Source organism: Podarcis bocagei, assembly GCF_964188305.1.
Source record: "Podarcis bocagei genome assembly, chromosome: 16".
NCBI classification, from domain to species: domain Eukaryota; kingdom Metazoa; phylum Chordata; class Lepidosauria; order Squamata; family Lacertidae; genus Podarcis; species Podarcis bocagei.
In genome coordinates, this window is record NC_138142.1 from 31,451,642 (window position 1) to 31,468,917 (window position 17,276).

The window sequence follows — 17,276 nt, forward strand, 5'->3', positions numbered from 1 at the left end:
TTTCACTGTTATTTCATTATTATCATTTTGTAATAAGATTTGAAACCTCTTCAGGCTTTTAGTATACTTAAGATGAAAAGTTTTCTATTTCTTTGCTGCGTTGAGAGAAATGAGTGCTACCTTCTATCTTCATACACCAGTATTTGCTGAATTATCAGGATAGTATATGATGAACCAGATCGCAAAATAAAAACAGGAGTAAATGTATACTAAAATTGGTACTAACATATAACACATTGAAAGTCAGGGTGTGAAAAGGTAACAGGTACAAGGACCCATTTCACCCTGATAAAACATGGCCAGGCATTGGCAGAATGAGAATCACATTATAAGTGATGATGAGAGTAAAAGAATCATTTTGGAGGAGTGGGGGAAAGAAAAACCTTGGAAAACAATGTGTAAGTTGTTTGGGTTCACCAAACTCCAACATGAAATAATATTTTTGCATGCTTCCTTGTGACAGAGCTATATGGCAGTGGGAGACAGCTGGCCCCTATGAAGTGGGGTGGTGAACCTCAGAGCTGTGGGCCAAATGTGGCCCTCCAGGCCTAACAGGCCCTCAGAACTCTCCCTAGGCCACACCTGTCACTAGCCCTGCTTTGCACCCACCTTGAATATTTATGCCTGCTGGAATGTGTCATTGAGTTCTGATTGTGTCTCTTGCTTCCCTGGATAGAGGACAGAATGTGCGTGTAAAAAGTAGCCTGCTTTCACAATGCTAAAATTTACACTTGATGCTTCACTCACTTTTGCCTCTGTCCCTAATCACCACGGTCATGTGGCTTCTTAAAGTTGTCCCAAAGGGAATACGATCCTTGGGCTGAAAACGCTTCCGCAACCCTATTACAAAAGTATCAAGTTTTATCTTACTAAATTATATGCAGAGTAGACTCATTGAAATAAGCAGGCCTAAGGTAGGGCCACACTTGGGACAGCTCAGTTGGTAGAACCAGTCATAGAATAATAGAATTGTAGAGTTGGAAGGGAACCTGAGGATCATTTAGTCTGCCCTCCTGAAATGCAGGAATATGCAACTGTACCCATACGGGGATGGAACCTCCAACCTTGGCTTATCAGCACCACACTACAGTATAAGACTCATCTACAGGTCATGGGTTTGAGGCTCCCACCCCCTTGGCCAAGATTCCTGCATTGCAGAGGGTTGGACTAGATGGCCCTCGTGGTTCCTTCCAACTCTACAGTTCTATTATTCCAGGCGGTTTTGACTGGAAAGTAGCCATGCCCATTACTGTATTCCCAAATGAGTCTACGAGCAGGGCAAACATTGACTACAACCCGTTATTTCCTACTCCACCTTTTAAACTAATCGATAGACACAGCTGTGCATATTGATTTGTCGTTTTTAAAAACGAAAGCAAGAAACAGCGATGCTTTGTGAAGTCATTTTGCGACCCATCCATGCGGGGAGGAGGAGGAGTCGCGACCAGGGGTGACGTCATAGCCGGGCGCACGTGCTGCGGATTGTTGTGATGACGTCGCAGCAGCAGCGTAATTTTTTTTTTAAAAAAAAGATTTCCTAGCTGGGGAAGAAGAAGATAAGGTGGGTGGATTTGAGAGAAGGCGGAGCTTCCCAATTAGCGTGTGTCCATGGATGTGAGGAGCGGGTAGCTGTTGCTAGGAAAGAGAGGGCGCGCGCGAGAGAAGTGCTTCCGGTGTCCCCCGAAAGCAACCCGGAAGCGCTTCTCTGCGGGGTTGCAAGCGCGAAGATGGCGGCGGAGGAGCCTCAGCAGCAGCCGGAGCCCCTCGGCGGGGACACGGACGGTAATGGCGGGTGGGGCGGGGGAGCCTCCCTCGGAGTCGCCGCCGGCGGGACGGGGAGTGCGCAGGCGCGGCTTCCTTTCCCTCCGTGGCAGCGTCGCTTCCCGCCTCTGAGGGAGAATCTCTTTCATTCCAGCAGCAGCAGCGCCTCTTTCCTTCCCTCCTTCCCTGACTGGCCCAGAGCAGAAACGTGCTTCGCCGGCCCCTCCGCCCTCTCCTCCCGAGGAGGCCTCGCGGTCTCTTGGGCAACGGCGCCCGCGCGCTGCCGCCGCCGAGGGGACCCCGTCCTTCCGCCTCCGGTCGCCATGGCAACGGCGCCCCCTCCGTCCTCTCCGGCCCCGCCTCTTCTCTCTCTCTCTCCCCCTCCCCCCACCTCTGAGCAGGACGGGGGAGGCACATCGTCCAAAGCCAGGCTTCTCACTCCCACATGGGCTTCCATAGAAACGCTCCTCTGGCCCCCGGGGAAAAAAACACCTGGAGGGAAAGGGAGCATTTTTGCACTTAAGGGCTTTATTGTTATCCTCTCCCCACGCAGAATTCCTCAATCCTTAAATGTACAGAATTATAAAGTCGGAAGGGGCCACGAGGGTCATCCAGTACAACCCCTGGCAATTAAAGAATATTTTGCCCAAAGTGGGGCTCGAACCCACGACCCTGAGATTAAGGGTCTCATGCTCTACCGAATGAGCTGCTCAAGCCCATCTCCGCTCTTGCCTAAAAACAATTATTACTATATATATATATTTTAAAAAATGTCCAGTAGCACCTTAGAGACCAACTAAGTTTGTTCTTGGTATAAGCTCTAAGGTGCTACTGGACAGTTTCTTTATATATTTCAACTGCCTCAGACCAACACAGCTACCTACCTGAATCTAGAACAATTATTCCTGTTAGTATGCCATCAACGTACCTGTTGGAATGAATCAAAATTGATAAAAGGGTTGGACTTCTGTGCACACTTCCCTAATGGTCACAACCACCCACACCCACCCACCCTGCTGAAGGTAGCGGAGGTTAATTTTGAGGAAGCAAGGGTAAGTTTGTGCTGCAAGGAAGGGCTGTAACTCAGTGGTAGAGCGTCTGCTGCATTGCATGCAGAAATCCCAGGTCCAACTTCCAGTCTCTCCAGGTGGGGCCGGGAGAGATTCCTGCCTGAAACCTGCCTGTCATTGTAGACAATACTGAGCTAGATAGACCAAAGGGTCGACTCAGTATAAGGGACCTTTGTATGTTCCAAGGATTGCTTGTGGCTTCAATTAGGGCTGAGAAACCCATGACTCTTCAGGTGTTGTTGCACTCACAACTCCTCAGGCCCAGCCAGCATGGCAGATGTCGGGAATGAGGCGAGTTGTTGTCCAAGGACTTATGGAGGGCCACAGCCCTCCTTCCCCTTAGCGTACACATCGAGACCGCAATCCTAAAGACACTGACTGGGGACTGCTTTCTTAGTAAACATGTGCAAGCATTGAGTTCTAAAAATAATTGAAGAAGCAGGGACTTCCTTTGATGTTTGCTAGAGTGAGCGATTATAGAGGAGCAGCCATGTCAATTTTAGCAACACCAGCATAGTACATCAATGATTAACTGGATTTATTGTGGCATATGCCACAGCAGAAGGCCAATTTATTAAACACATGAAATTCTATCCTCAGTTGGCAGATACATGATGAATGAATGTGCAAAAATGGTAAACTGGGATCAAAAGGCAACAAGAAGCACGAGGCATTGCCTGTAATATTCTGTTCAAAGCTAAAGATGTGTATGTGAGGACCATTCATAACCGTAGGAGCTGTGTGATAATTAACGTTTCTTGCTTTGCCTATTTAGGACAGGTAGTGAGAGAATCCTGATTTTGGCTGAGTCCAAAAAGAATAGGATCAAACTTACTGATAAGATCCTAGTGACGCCTTAAAGATGAATGTATTTATTGTTGGAGAAGTGTTCATAAACTTGAGCCCACTTGATGCACCAAGTGAAGTGCCTCAAAAATTTATGCCACAGTAAACCTGCTCATCTTTAAGTTGCCACACAGGACACTTCCTCTCCCTCATTCTAACATTTACACACTTTAAAAAATATTGTTACCCCTTAAAATTGAAGAAACATAACAACTTGCGTATTTCATCAGATGCTGATTGAGAAGTCCAGCTGTTGACGTAGTAAATAATCATATCTGAAAGTTCCTGTTCTTTTAATAAAATCATTCTAAACAGTAAAGCTGCAACTGGACCTTAATAATAATAATGGAGACCAACACCAAAAGCCTTATGTTACCTATGTGTGCATGGTGCAATACATTTTCTTTTGGTAAACAAAATACAGGTCTACATTCCCAATATGTTTACAATCTGTCAGTGGGGAAGGAGAGAGGAATGTAGTCTGGAATGAAATAGGAGCAATGCACTTATATGTTCTTAAGCGGTATCAGAATTGGGAACGAATATTATGGCATTAAACCAAAGGTTTAATAGAAATTCTGAGTTTCGAGAGGAGATATGACGGGAGATCTAATATACAGTGGTGCCTCGCAAGATGAAAAGAATCCGTTCTGTGATTCTCTTCGTCTAGCGGTTTTTTCGTCTTGCGAAGCAAGCCCATTGAAGGATTAGCAGATTAGCGCTATTAGTGGCTTTTAGCGGCTTATCTGCTGATCGGATCAGCTGATAAGCGGCTTGGCGGCTTAGAAAAAGGGGGGGGAGGAAAAAAAACCAGCAGGAACTCGCAAGTCATTGTCGTAAGAAATTCGTTTTGCGAAGCACCTCCAAAACGGAAAACTCTTTCGTCTAGCGAGTTTTCCGTCTTGCGAGGCATTCGTCTTGTGGGGCACCACTGTATGTTCAGGAAGGGAGTAATCAGCATGTGAGGTAGCAAAGAAAAATGGGCAGAGATGTGTTTTAACAGATAGTAGAATTCACTTTTGGTCCCATAGTATTTCAGTTTCTCTCTTCCCATCTCTACTGATCTTTCAACAGCAGCCTAACACAGGCAGAAATGTAGGGGTAGAATTTCACACATACACCCAGCCACACATGTTAGCTCCTTTGAGGAAAAGAACTGCCTTCTTTAGCACCAGCTAGGGCCGGGGTGCCCAAACTTTTTTCAAAGAGGGCCAGATTTGATGAACATGTGTGAGGGCTGACCAAAGTTGTTGAGCTATTTTTAGGATTGAAGTTGTTGAGCCGGATTAGGCCCCCAAAATGAACTTTGGACATGCGTGAGCTAGGGTAAAACAAAAGGTAACAAACATTCCACTGAATAGCCTCTCCATAAGATGTACCTCCCCACTTTCCTGCCTCACTTGCACTTGCTGCCTTCCTCCTCCATGCACACACACCGTGGAAATACCCACCCCAAACATTCATTCCTTTGATCTCCCACTTCACACACTGCTTCATGGATCTTGCATGTCCAAACTTTAGGGATTAAACCCACAACTGCCCCTCTTCTGAAATAAGACAGGGGTGAGGGGACTTGTGACTTTCCAGATGGTGTTAGATTTCTTCTCCCCCTGTCAACATGGTTGATGATCAGGGATGAAGGGAGCTGGAGTTCTGACAACATCTGGCGGCTTAGCCACTCCTGCTTTAAACTCTCTTCCTCCCTTTCTCCCAAAATGATCCCGGGGAAGACCGCTCCAGTTAAGAGCCCCAAACAAAGCTGATTCCCTTCTGTCTGTATACATACTTTGTTCCTCTTCTAATCATCCTTCCTCTTCGCAAACTTCTCCTTTGCTATTTTAAAGAAACAATTACTCCTCTTGACACCGGGTTGGAAATATCCCTTTCCCTGTTGAGGAACTGCCTCATTGGCAACACTTTGAGATTTCTGTATAATTTCACTTGGTGTGTACAATCCCTCTGCGCCAAACACACTCTTAACATGCACATCTATTGTCTCTTAGGTAGTGCTGCCCAGTTTGCATACGTTGAATTCCTGTGCAGTATGAAAAAATAATATTTGTGCATTGTCATGTTGGGGAACCGGTCAGGGATGCAGAGGGATAGGATCTCTGCCTAATGAACAATCTGTGCCAAGTCAGCTTCCCTTTGGAATCCAGGCCTCCTCTGCCATGGTGAGAGAATCCACATTCTCAAAAAAACCCAACCACGGACCCTTGTCTGTGTTTGAGAGCATCTATTGCTCTGGTGGGGAACCTGATGTGAACATAGGAAGCTGCCATTGGTTTAACCAGCTCCATATTGTTTACACTGACTGGCAGTGGTTCTACTGGGTGTTGTTCTGGAGATGTTTCCAGCCCTACCTGGAGATGCTAAGGATTGAGTCCCAGACCTTCTGTGCTCAATCACTGAGCTACGGTTTCCCAAATGTCGGGTTGAAACTTCCCTCGTTCTTGGCCGCTGGAGAGCTGGAGTCCAACAACAAGAGCAGGGCCACAGGTTCTCCAGAAGGTGTCTGCATTCAGACTGCACCCCACCAGGTGCCTGGGAACCCCATTTTGGTTGATGTGATAATCCCACCCAGAATGAGACACTCTCGCCCTGGAATGAACTTTGCTTTATTATTGCTCATCTGCTTTGACAGTTTCTTCTGACAGTTTTGCCTTTCTGACAGCATGTCCCCCTTTAAAATGGAATCTTGATTGAGTGCATCTTAATATATGTTGTGTAAGAAGTGCCTGAAGTCGCAGTTGGTTCAGGGCCAGGTTGCCAACATGTTAAGTAGCCCTGGACGTGGGCTTTTAAGTGGACTCACACAAAGAAAATTAAGCATCTTGAGCTTTCTCCACTGCTTTACTCCATCCCAAGAAAAGCTCAGTCTCTGCATGACCGGGATTGTGTCAAAGGCACCTGAGAAGGGTCAATAAAGTTGGCAACTCCAGGCAGGGGAGGGGTAGACATGTCCGTGGTGTGGGCTGTTGTGTTCTTTTACCCTTTTCTCTTGTACCTTGCTGCTTGTAAATCAGAGCATGAATTTTGCTTGCTATAGCTGCCTGCCTGTGTTGGCAACCAGAAGAGCCCCTGATTCCCAAATTTATTCCTGTTGGGGCTCGCAAGCTCCTACTTAATAATGGGATACTATTTCCAGACCCTGAAAATAGCTGCTCTCTTCCTTGCTGCTCTCTTGAATCACACTCGCCCCTTCGGAGTTGTGTGTCAACCATTTGACCCAGATTGCACGGTAATATACATTGTGTGTCCCTCCCAAAAAACAAATCCTGCACGTAGCTACTGCCCTTTGAGGATTTGTTAACTCATCTTTTGCCAAGAAAATCTGGCCTGAGTGTTGGCTGATCCAGTTTTGAAAGGAAGTCTGGAGTAAATTGTCTCCAATTCCACTACCTTTCTGTGGCCTGGGAGGGAAGAGGTTCGGGGGGGGGGTAGGCAGGGAGGTGAAGCCTTCAAAACCAACTGCATGAGAAAGAGTTGCAGTTGTGAGTCCCAGCCTCACTGCGGTAGCATCCTAGCAGACTGGGAGCTGGGACACCTCTCTGGATGATGTACGATATGGAACGGTCCCAGATCAGGTTTCCTGATTTTTCTGCAGCGTTGGCAGCTGCTGTGAGCAATTGATGCTGTTGGAGGAAGCAGCTGAGAACCTGCACTGCCTGTCTTACAAAGCAGATAAAAACTTCCGCACAGCAGGCTGCGGTGTTACTATTTTCCATTTTTTAAATTTTTTTTGTAGTGGTGTGCAGCTGCTTGGGTTTCTGCAGCAACTGGGCCTTTCTCTTGCTTGCTCTCTCTCTCTGCCTTTTCAAATGGATACCCCGCTGGAGCCTGGCTGTAAAAGGGAGGCAGCGTCAGCGTCTGTTGTTGCAAAAACATGGTACCCAATGCAGCTTGTCATGCTAATAAGGCGGGGATGGGCCACTTGCTCAGCCCTGGGGACTCTGTGTCGGAAGCGTGGTTGCGGGCACAAGCGCTGCGGTGAAGGTGCGATGGCATTGCATGTCCTTGAACATAAACCAGCATAGCTTCGTTTGCGAGGGTGTCTTCTTTTTTCCGTTTTGTATTTGATGAGGCTAAGCTTTAGATTTGGCGGTTTAAAGCTGTGTGCTTCCTGCAGTTTTGATACACTGCCCTGCAGAGGTTTTAAAGTGTGATGAGATGTTGCGATCAGGACCATAAAGCACCCTGTATTGTACAAGAAGAGATGTGCTGAATGATAAGAATTAATTAATTGACCCTTGTCTGCTCTAGAGATGTCAAAATCAATTGCAGCTGAAAATGGTAACAGGCTTAGCTCTCTCTCTAATTGCTGTCTTGCTTCTGATCCTTTGACTTTGTTGTCTTTATTGTATTTTCAAGCCCCGAGGACTAGGAACTTAGGCATTGTTTTTGTCTTGAGCCATACTGTGAAAAAGCAAGTTTTATCTTTTTGTGTGTATGTGCCAGAAGATCATTGTTAATGCTGTCAAGACTGCACTGGTGCAAAGGGACCTTTCTCAACTTCATTATTATCTTTTCTCTCTTTTTTCCCCTCCCGCAGGAGTGAATTGCTTGGCCTATGATGAAGCCATAATGGCACAGCAGGATCGAATTCAGCAGGAGGTGAGCCCTTGTGAACATAAGAGGTTGGCCTGTGTGCTCCTGCCTGCTTTGTGTTCGGCTGCAGGAGCAGCAAGCAACCACAAAAAATTGTACCCGTTCATTCAGATTCACAGCCCATCCCGTCTTACAGATTCCAACTGTGTACAGATATGCTGGACTTAACATTGTACTCCTTCCGTTGTCACATCCTAGAATCTCTCCGGAAAGCTCGGTAGCAGCCTGATGTGACTAACCCCGTGATTCCCAAGTAATCGCAACATGCGTGAAACTAAGGGCTGGTTCACAAATGCACCTACATTCCTCCTTGATTTCTCTGTGCTTGATAACTGGAGCTGGCTCTGCGGTGCTGGCTCCCTTAAAGCTCTGCGTTAAGCAGAGTGAAACTCTGGGATTCACTCCCCATAAGAAGAAGCAATGGCCACCAATTTGGATTACTTTAAAAGAGGACTAGACAGATTCATGGAGGATAAGGCTATAATGGCTGCTAACCCTGATGGCTTGATCCTGCAGCCAGGCTCTTACGATCCATTGCATTCTTTTCTGTGGTGTTGCGCCTGGGATGGCTGCTTCACACATTCTAGTCAGGGCAAGCTAGTTGATTTTCATTGAATTGTAAAGTTGAAATTCATCTAGTCCAACCCCCTGCAATGCTGGACCATGCGGCTGTCCTTTATGGGGGATCGAACCTGCAACCTGGGCATCATCAGCACCATGCTATGCAGGCCCAATTTTCAAATAGCTAAGGCAGGTTTGGGGACCCTTTGGCCCTCTAGATACTGCTGAGCTATAACTCCCACCACCCCTGTTCCTAAGCTACGCTTGTGGGCCTGATGACAGTTGTAGCTCAGGTCCAAAAATTCCCCACACCTGTCCTAAGGGGAAGTTCTTGTTTTTAAATTGGTGGGGGGGTGAGGGAAGCCAGTGGTGAGCAGGGCTGGAGGCAAAGAGGTGGGCGATGCCAAAGGCAGAGGTGAACGGAGCAATGGATGTGACTCTTGAGTAGAAGGACCTTCTAGTCATGGAGAAGGCAATGGTCTCTCTTTTCTTGTGAACATCAAAGCAAGCAAGAACCATTCTCACAGTTCAAGGATGCTTCATTGGAGGAGGGCTTGGGTGAGGGAGGTGTGGCCCCTTCACAGTCCTGAGGGCCAGATAGGGAGGTCCTGGGCCCGAGGCTCCACACCCCTGCTTTAAATGGAAGTTTCCAGCTTCCTGATTAATGTATTTTGCAAAGAGGCTGTAGAAATAAGGGTTGACGATGCAAGTGAGCTGTGCTGAAGCAAGCTATCGGCTAGCTTTGCAGAGCCTCTTTTATTGGCAAAAATCAACAGTTGGAAAGCAGTAGTGAAACCACTCTGAACTTTTAACATATTTCCAGCAAAGCACATTTCCAGCATTAGCAATACACGTGTCAACAGGTGCTCCCCCCAAAAGCTCCCCTGATACTTGATAACGTCTGCTTTACTCGTCATGCTCCAGCCAAGCGATATGTCTAAGCAAGCAGTTTGCGAAAGGACAAAAGGTCAAGGGGAAAACCCTATCTTCCAGCCAAGAAGGCAAAAGGTCAGAGAAAGCAAGAGTAACGCTCCCAGACATGCTGTGGCATATCTTTGTGCGAGGTTTGCCTTCGCAATACGGAGCGTTACCCCTACATCGGCATGGACAGAATTGGGTTGCTGCAACAACAGAACTGTGTCTACTTGCAATAAAAGCAAGCCTTTATACCCCCGGGACCGTAATTCAGAACATCTGGTTATGAAGCCCCACGTAGCCCCTGCAGCTCAAGAGGGAAATTTTGCTTACTGTTGGAACTTCTAAACAATCCTCCATTTCTATGCTGAATGCTGAGAGCGGGGCTCCCCTCTTCTGGGCTTGGTTTCTACTTGGAGTACAGAGGAGAGCCAGTTCACTCCATCCTCCTCTGCCAGCCCACTCACTCGCCTGCATACCACTCCTGATCGCCCGTGGCAACCAAGCTGGTGCTTTAAATAAAAGGCTGGTCCTTTTTAAGCTGCCCACCTCCCCCATATGAAAATATGTGTTTCTGTGCTCTCCTTCCTGTTCTGCACCTCTCACGTACCAACCTGCTTCTCTGCAGATAGCCGTCCAGAATCCTCTTGTCTCAGAAAGAATGGAGTTGTCTGTCCTGTACAAGGAATACGCTGATGATGACCACGTCTACCAGCAGAAGATCAAGGTAACAAGGACCACAACCATTCCAGCGCATGGGCTGTGGAGGGCAGCTGAAATGGAGGAATGGGGTGGAGCCCTTCCTCCATGAGGAAAGGGGAACAGCCGTCGCTCAGGGACAGAGCACTGCTTTGCATGCAGGCAATTCCAGGTTCAATCCCCAGTGGCCTTTGCAGGTAGGGCTGGGGGAGATTCCCTGCCTGAAGCCCTGGGGAGCTGCTGCCAGTCAGTGTAGACAATGCTGAGCTAGATGTACCAGTGGTGTGACTTGGTACAAGGCAGCTTCCTATGTCATCGGGGTTCAAGAGGGGAAAGTACCCTGAGGTCTGCTTTTAGAAGACAGGGCATTTATTCTGTTTCTGTCTCTAGGCCACCAAGCCAGTCGGATGCTAACCCACCTCCTCCATTCTCCCTGCACAGGATCTGTTGCAGAAGTATGCATTCATCCGGAAGACGAGGCCAGACGGCAACTGTTTCTATCGGGCATTTGGCTTCTCCCATCTTGAGGCACTCTTGGAGGATGGCAAGGAGCTCCAACGGTAGGACATGCGGGGGGGGGGGGGAGGAGTGTGAGGTGTGTCTCTGGGATGCTCCTACTTATTTATCGCCTTCCACACATCTCAGTAAAAACAGCTAAACCTTAAAAGCAATGCAGGAAATAAGACCAGATAAATAGAAAAACATTACCAAGTAGACACCCACAACAGAGAGACATTCATCCAGCTGTTGGAACAAAGATGTCTTCCATTGTTTCCAGAGAGTGCGTCTCAACAGGGATGCCGTTCCGCAGAACAGGGGCAGCCACACGGAAAGTCCTGCTCTGAATTACTGCAGAGGTGGCTTCTGATCTCTCTGGAACTGGAAGGAGAAGCTTCTCTGCAGACCAAAGTGACCTACTGGTTACATCTTGGATAAGGGAGTCTCTTGGGATGCAGGGGGTGGTCAGCGCTGTCAATGAAAGTATACTTGGCAGTTCTCAGCCCTTTACTGAACTTTGGGTCGTTGGCATTTGCAGTGCAAAGATTCTTGCTTTACTAGAATTACTTATTCTATACTTGTTTCTTTTACTGTGCACAGCTTCAAAGAGGTGGCTGCCAAAAGCAAGGAAGTGTTGGTTTCGCAGGGCTTCACGGAATTCACCATTGAGGACTTCCACAACACGGTAAGCCAGGGTGGGAAGCCTCAGGCCAAATGCAGCCTTCCGGTCCTCTCTGCCTGGCCCTTGGGACTTTGCTCAGGCCACACTTCACACCCTTCTTGGAAGTTTTTGCCCTCTATAATTTTTTTTTTGCCTGTCTGGAATATGTCCTTGAACTCGAATAATGGCCCTTAGTCTCCTGGGTAGAGAGGGGCTTGTGTGTAAAACCAGCCTACTGTACAAAAGCAATGCAGGTGACTCAGTTTACACAGGGGTTATGTTACGGGGAGGGCATAAAGCCAAAATCAAGTATAGTAAAAACACACTGGATGCAATGGCAGGTGCAATTGCCAAAGTCCCTCCCCCCCCCAACACCCACCCCCTTTTTGCTCCATTTTTTTGATTGATTGATTGATTGATAGATTGCTGAGTGCATAATGCTGAAAGCATAACTTGCCAGTTACCTTTATTCACATTCGTTGCTCTGTACACTTTTGCCTCTGGCCCCGCCCACCACAGGCAGGCGTTCCATGGAAGATTGTTTAGAAAGGATTGCAGCTCTCGGGCTGGTAAATATCCCTGACGCCTGTCCTAAGGCCATGAAGGGGAGGGGTGGAGACAGGAAACTTGAGCGATAGTTTGAGATTGGAAGAATTTGGGAATAAAGGGACTTCACTGTCTGTGTTTCAGTAGTCACAAACCTCAACCTTTCTTTGTTGGCATGGTGCTCCACTCCATTGTGCACTTCAGTTGCCCCCTTCTGCATCTTTCCAAGTGCAAGTAGTATTGGTGCTTAAAACACCCGCGGGCCTCCCAAGTGCCTGTCCAGCCTCCCGGATCCTCTTTGTCTTTGGCAGCAGGTGGCTCCCAGGTGTCTGCTGTTTTATGCCCCTACAGTGGGGCATTCTGGGAAAATCAAAAGGATGGTTGGCTCACAAGTGGTTGCCGTAAATCACGGCTTCAGTGTCACCACAGGGGCCCCTCCCCTGTTGGGGCAGCAAGCAGTACTTTGCTGGGGAGACCCTGGTGCCAGCCATACCTCCTAAGATACCAGGGGTGGGGAGACAGTCAGGCCCTCCAGATGTTGTTGAAGGGAAGATGGGCATCTGGACATCTGGAGGAACATAGGAAGCCCTTGGTTCTTCTAGCTCTGTGTTGTCTACACTGACTGACAGCAACTCTCCAGGTATTCAGACCAGGAGCCTTTCCCGGTCCTTCCTGGTGCTGCTAGAGCTTGAACCTGGGACCTTCTGTACATCTTGTGAAGATGTGTCTTTCTGCCCAGGCTTTCCCAGACCTTTAAGATTTTATGGGTTTGAGGCCTCTGAACTTGTTTTGCTTGCTATTGGGTGTTTTTTTATTGCTCTCTTATTGGTTTTAGGTTTGTGTTTTGTTTTAATGATATGTTGTTTTAGATGGCGCACTGCACTGCTCAGAGAGTTTTGAAATATTAATAAATGAGTCTGATGTTGTGCTACCAAGTTAAAGCCCTTCTCCACTGTTTCTTCATCAGACAGCTGTGGGCGCTTTTCTTTGATCTTTCCTCTCTCTCCTTCTCTCTCTCTTCAATCCCTGTAGTTTATGGATCTGATAGAACAAGTGGAGAAGCAAATCACAGTTTCAGACCTGCTGGCCTCTTTCAACGACCAGAGCACCTCGGATTACCTTGTTGTGTACCTGCGGCTGCTCACTTCTGGGTACCTGCAACGCGAGAACAAGTTCTTCGAGCACTTCATTGAGGGAGGACGCAGCATAAAAGAGTTTTGCCAGCAGGTCAGGAGCGTGGAGGCAGGGGAAGGACATCTCTGACCAGGATGAGACAAGATTTTACACACACACACACACACACACGCACACTTTCCATTCACTCCCCTGGCCCTTCCTTTCCTCTTGAAGTGACCATTCTGCTTTGGCCATACAGACCTTTCCTGGCAGGATCTGCGAGGCTGCATAGCTGTAGTTTCCCTATGAAGCTTTTAAACATTTCTGCTTTCTTTTTCTGGGAATCATAGTTCTAGCACACATCAAAAAGGGGAGGAACATCTAGGTAGAGTCTGCTTAAAACTGGCCGTTGAGTGGGCTCAGTAGTGACAGACCGCACAAGTCTTGTAAGCAGGCTCTTTCCCTCATTCTGTTGTTCTCACCAGTCATTCAGTTTATTATGTTCCTTTCACTCTGAGGGGTCCCAGGACAAAACTGCTGCCCCAAGAATAGGGTGGGCCCTAATATAATACGTATCTCAGGGGGAAGAGCATTAGTGCCTTTGCTCCCTGAAGGCCTGCCAACTCCCTCAGGTTAAATAATCAGAGAATGTTCTACAGTACCACAAGTGTGGCAAGAATGAGCCCCCCCCCCCAGCAAAGATAGCTTATTTTAAGCAAGGGGTGGCGGCGGCTAACCCATGGACTTCTGGGTATTCAAACACAGGAGCAGTTGGGGTGTTTAGTGTCGTGTGTATCCAGCCTTTGCTGAGGTGAGGATTCTGGTATCTGCACGTGTTCAGTGTGGTTCTCTATCTGGCCGGTGGCCGACAAGATGCAGCGTGGACAGTCCACCTGGGTGAGATCACAGCATCGAGTACAGAGCTTAGCATCTAGTGTCTTGCTTGGCAACTTTGAGATCTCCAGGTTGCTTTTCTTCAGTATTAAAGTTGCAGATAAAGTTGCTTTTCTTCAGTATTAAAGTTAGGTTTCTAGGACTCATGATCACAGAATAGCTTGGGTGCATGGAATCTGAGGGGCTGGTCTGCGCAGGGCAGCTCAGGTGGGGATTTCAGAGCCTTGCAAGGTGCCTTAATCTTTCTCAAGCGAGTACTGTCAAGGGGCGTAAACAGCTCTGTGTGCCTTTCCTCTCTTTTCCAGGAGGTGGAGCCCATGTGCAAGGAAAGCGACCACATCCACATCATTGCGCTGGCCCAGGCCCTCAACGTCTCCATTCAGGTGGAATACATGGACCGGGGTGAGGGCGGCACCACCAACCCCCACATCTTCCCTGAGGGCTCGGAGCCCAAAGTGTATCTACTGTACAGACCGGGACACTACGACATCCTGTATAAATAGAGGAGAGGCGGGGGGAGGCAGTCTGGCCGGTGCACCAAGCCCCCCCTCTTCTTCCTCTCTGCCTCGCATTGTCTTTCTCGCCCGTGTTTCCCTGCCCATCCGCCGGGCAGCATCGTCTGTGGTTGTAAATGGTGATCGCTCTTGCTGCCATCTCGCTCACTTGGTTTGTTATTATTATATTTTTCCTCTTTTTTGTTGTTACACTCACACTCTTCTGTGTTTTATTAAAGGGGATGCCGGTGAAACAATCTACCTTGCCTGTAGCTTCTCTCTAGGGCTTTTATGGGGTGGAACCAGTGCTTTTTTTCTAAAAAAATGTTTAGGGGTACTCTCATTTTGACTCAAGAAAATCACCATTTTATAGTTCAAATCGGGGGAAATAAATACAGTAAATGGACAAAAGTACAAAGATTCACAAAATGTTTAGGGGTATGCGTACCTCTGCGTCACCCAGAAAAAAAGCACTGGGTGGAACCTTTCTTCCTCCTCTTTTCTGCCCTCATGGAGTGAGCAATGATTGATTTGCTTTGGTACAAACCCCCACCCCTAAAAAGCGAGTGAGCAAGTGATGGTTTTTCTAAAGGGTTTCATGAGGGTTCAGTGTGTGCCAGTGCAGATTCTGGTTGCCAGCATGTTGAATCACTTAAGTGGAGAGATTCTACTCCTCAAGGCTGCAATTTTTTTTTTTTTTAAAGAAATAAGTAGACAGCATCTGGTAAAGTCCTGAGGAGGGGTGGGTAGAGATTCCAGATGTTCAGGGACCAGTAGTTTAGTGTATTCACAGTGACCTGTCTTCCACCTGTCTTACTGTAACCTTACATATTTTCCTGCCCCACAGCCTGTCACCAGACACCTTGCCACTTTTTTTCTTGGAATGTAGAATGAATCTGCAGGGTTTTTGGTTTTTTTAAGAACTTCAGTAGTTTTTCTATCGGCAGAGAATTTGGCTTCCCTCGGAATGCAATCATCCACTGTGTTATTTTTTAAAAGTGGAGAGTGAGGTTCGTTGGTAGAGCTGAGCCAAGAGAAGGTTTTTCCTGGGAGACGTGGAATTGGAACCTGGCTAGGCACGTGACCCAGAATGGTGGCTGTGCCACTGTTGCTATGGGGCTTGGGGGGAGGCACCTCAGCAGCTGACTCAGTGTTTGGTTAGCAACTGTCTCTTCAAACAGGAAGCCTCTAATTGCAGGACTGGGAAAGGGGGTCCCTGTCTTTGTCGCCAGTGTTGTGTTGCTTCACTGGAAGAGTCTCTTTGCTTTGTGAAGAGTCTGTTTGTGTGCCTCTTGGTGCAATGGGCGCACACATTTGTATGAGCCATTGTGCTCGTGTGTATCCTACACATTCAGAAAATCCCTTACTTGTGGTAAAGGACTTCCTGAATTGTACCAATTTAAATCTGAGGGGGGTATGTGGCGATGTATTGGGTTGGATGCATTTACCCCCTCACATGAGGAAGTGTAGCCTTCTTTAAAAAAGAGCGTTTCTAGCTTCCGACCAGACAGCATGGAGCATGGCACTGCTTTTGTCCAGACCCTCCATGTTCTCTGCTTTGCCAACTTGCAGCAGGTGCCTCTAATCCTGCTGGCAGACGCTCCCTGTAGTTCTCTCTCTCTCTCGCGCGCGCGCGTTCTTTCTCTCCCTGTAGTGTGTGTTCTCTCTCTCTCTCTCTCTCAATCTCACACACACACACACACACACACACACTCACTCACTCACTCACCCTTAGGCTGATCCATAATCTACCCATGTCTCTTCCAACTGCTGTCTCTATGGAGCTCCATGTGTGTGAGAGAGGAATTGCTGTTTGGATTCTCCTGAATAGATAATGGAGGAATTAATTAATCCAACTCTGCTCAGAGGCAGTTTGCGGGGGGTGGAGGTGCGGTGTACACATGTGATTTGCCTTTTCCCTGCTGTGGAGATGCTGCCCAGACAGACACACTCGCAGTTACTCTTGCATCATTCCCCTGGTGCCCTCGTTTGACTGGTTGCCAGCAGGATCTGGAGGTGGGTCTGGGTCCTAGAAAGCTCCCAACTGTGTGTCTTGTTCTGCTGTGCAGTTCCAAGGCTGGAGAACAAAAGTTCATCTTGAAATTGGGCAGTGGCAGGGTGTGTGTGTGTGTGTGAGAGAGAGAGAGAGAGAGAGAGAGAGACAGAGAGAGAGAGAGAGAGAGAGAGCACGAGAGAGCGCAGAATAGGGTGTCCTCCATCTGCTTCCTGGGAGCAGAAGGCCAAAGGCATTATAAGCAGTTTTCTGTTAAGTGCGGGTCTGGGGACTCCACCTCTTATCAGCCCCAGCCAACATGGTTACTGGCCAAGGATGATGGGAGCTGTAGTACCCAGAGGAGCTGAAAGGGGCCTCATAGGCTTCCTCATCCTTGTTCTTAAAGAAAAGTTTGGGATTTGCTTTTGTTTTTTAAAAAAGGAGATACAGAGCAGGGCTTTTTAAAAAGTGACTAGACTTAGTCATGCCATGACTATCACCCACCTCCCCAAGCCCATGGTCTCCTACTCCCACAAAACTCTTTTCTGCCTCCTGTTGCTGCTGACTATGGGAAGAGCCTTGTGAGGAGCGAGTGCCAGCTCCTTCCAGACAAG

At 47.8% G+C, this 17,276-nt stretch overlaps 1 protein-coding gene across 2 annotated transcripts; it reads left to right on the forward strand.

The window, feature by feature from the left end:
• The first annotated feature begins 1,627 nt into the window (after nt 1–1,627).
• OTUB1 (OTU deubiquitinase, ubiquitin aldehyde binding 1) lies at nt 1,628–14,926 on the forward strand. 2 transcript variants are annotated; one of them, XM_081174261.1, is made up of 8 exons: nt 1,704–1,782; nt 3,908–3,938; nt 8,230–8,291; nt 10,390–10,488; nt 10,902–11,020; nt 11,559–11,643; nt 13,198–13,392; nt 14,481–14,926. In XM_081174261.1, the coding sequence occupies exons 3-8, from the start codon at nt 8,262–8,264 to the stop codon at nt 14,676–14,678; spliced, it is 726 nt and encodes a 241-aa protein (XP_081030387.1). In that variant the 5' UTR covers nt 1,704–1,782; nt 3,908–3,938; nt 8,230–8,261; the 3' UTR covers nt 14,679–14,926. The 2 variants fall into 2 exon arrangements, with proteins under 2 accessions (XP_081030386.1, XP_081030387.1); XM_081174260.1 differs by lacking the exon at nt 3,908–3,938 and having other exon boundaries at nt 1,628–1,782.
• The last annotated feature ends 2,350 nt before the right edge of the window (nt 14,927–17,276 follow it).

What these genes read in the sequence shown, in the direction of transcription:
- OTUB1 (XM_081174260.1), top strand. Translation starts at nt 1,728, where the DNA reads ATGGCGGCGGAGGAGCCTCAGCAGCAGCCGGAGCCCCTCGGCGGGGAC. An exon ending in GATGGCAAGGAGCTCCAACG is followed by an intron (nt 11,021 to 11,558) that starts GTAGGACATGCG and finishes TACTGTGCACAG; the next exon opens with CTTCAAAGAGGTGGCTGCCA. An exon ending in TTGAGGACTTCCACAACACG is followed by an intron (nt 11,644 to 13,197) that starts GTAAGCCAGGGT and finishes CAATCCCTGTAG; the next exon opens with TTTATGGATCTGATAGAACA.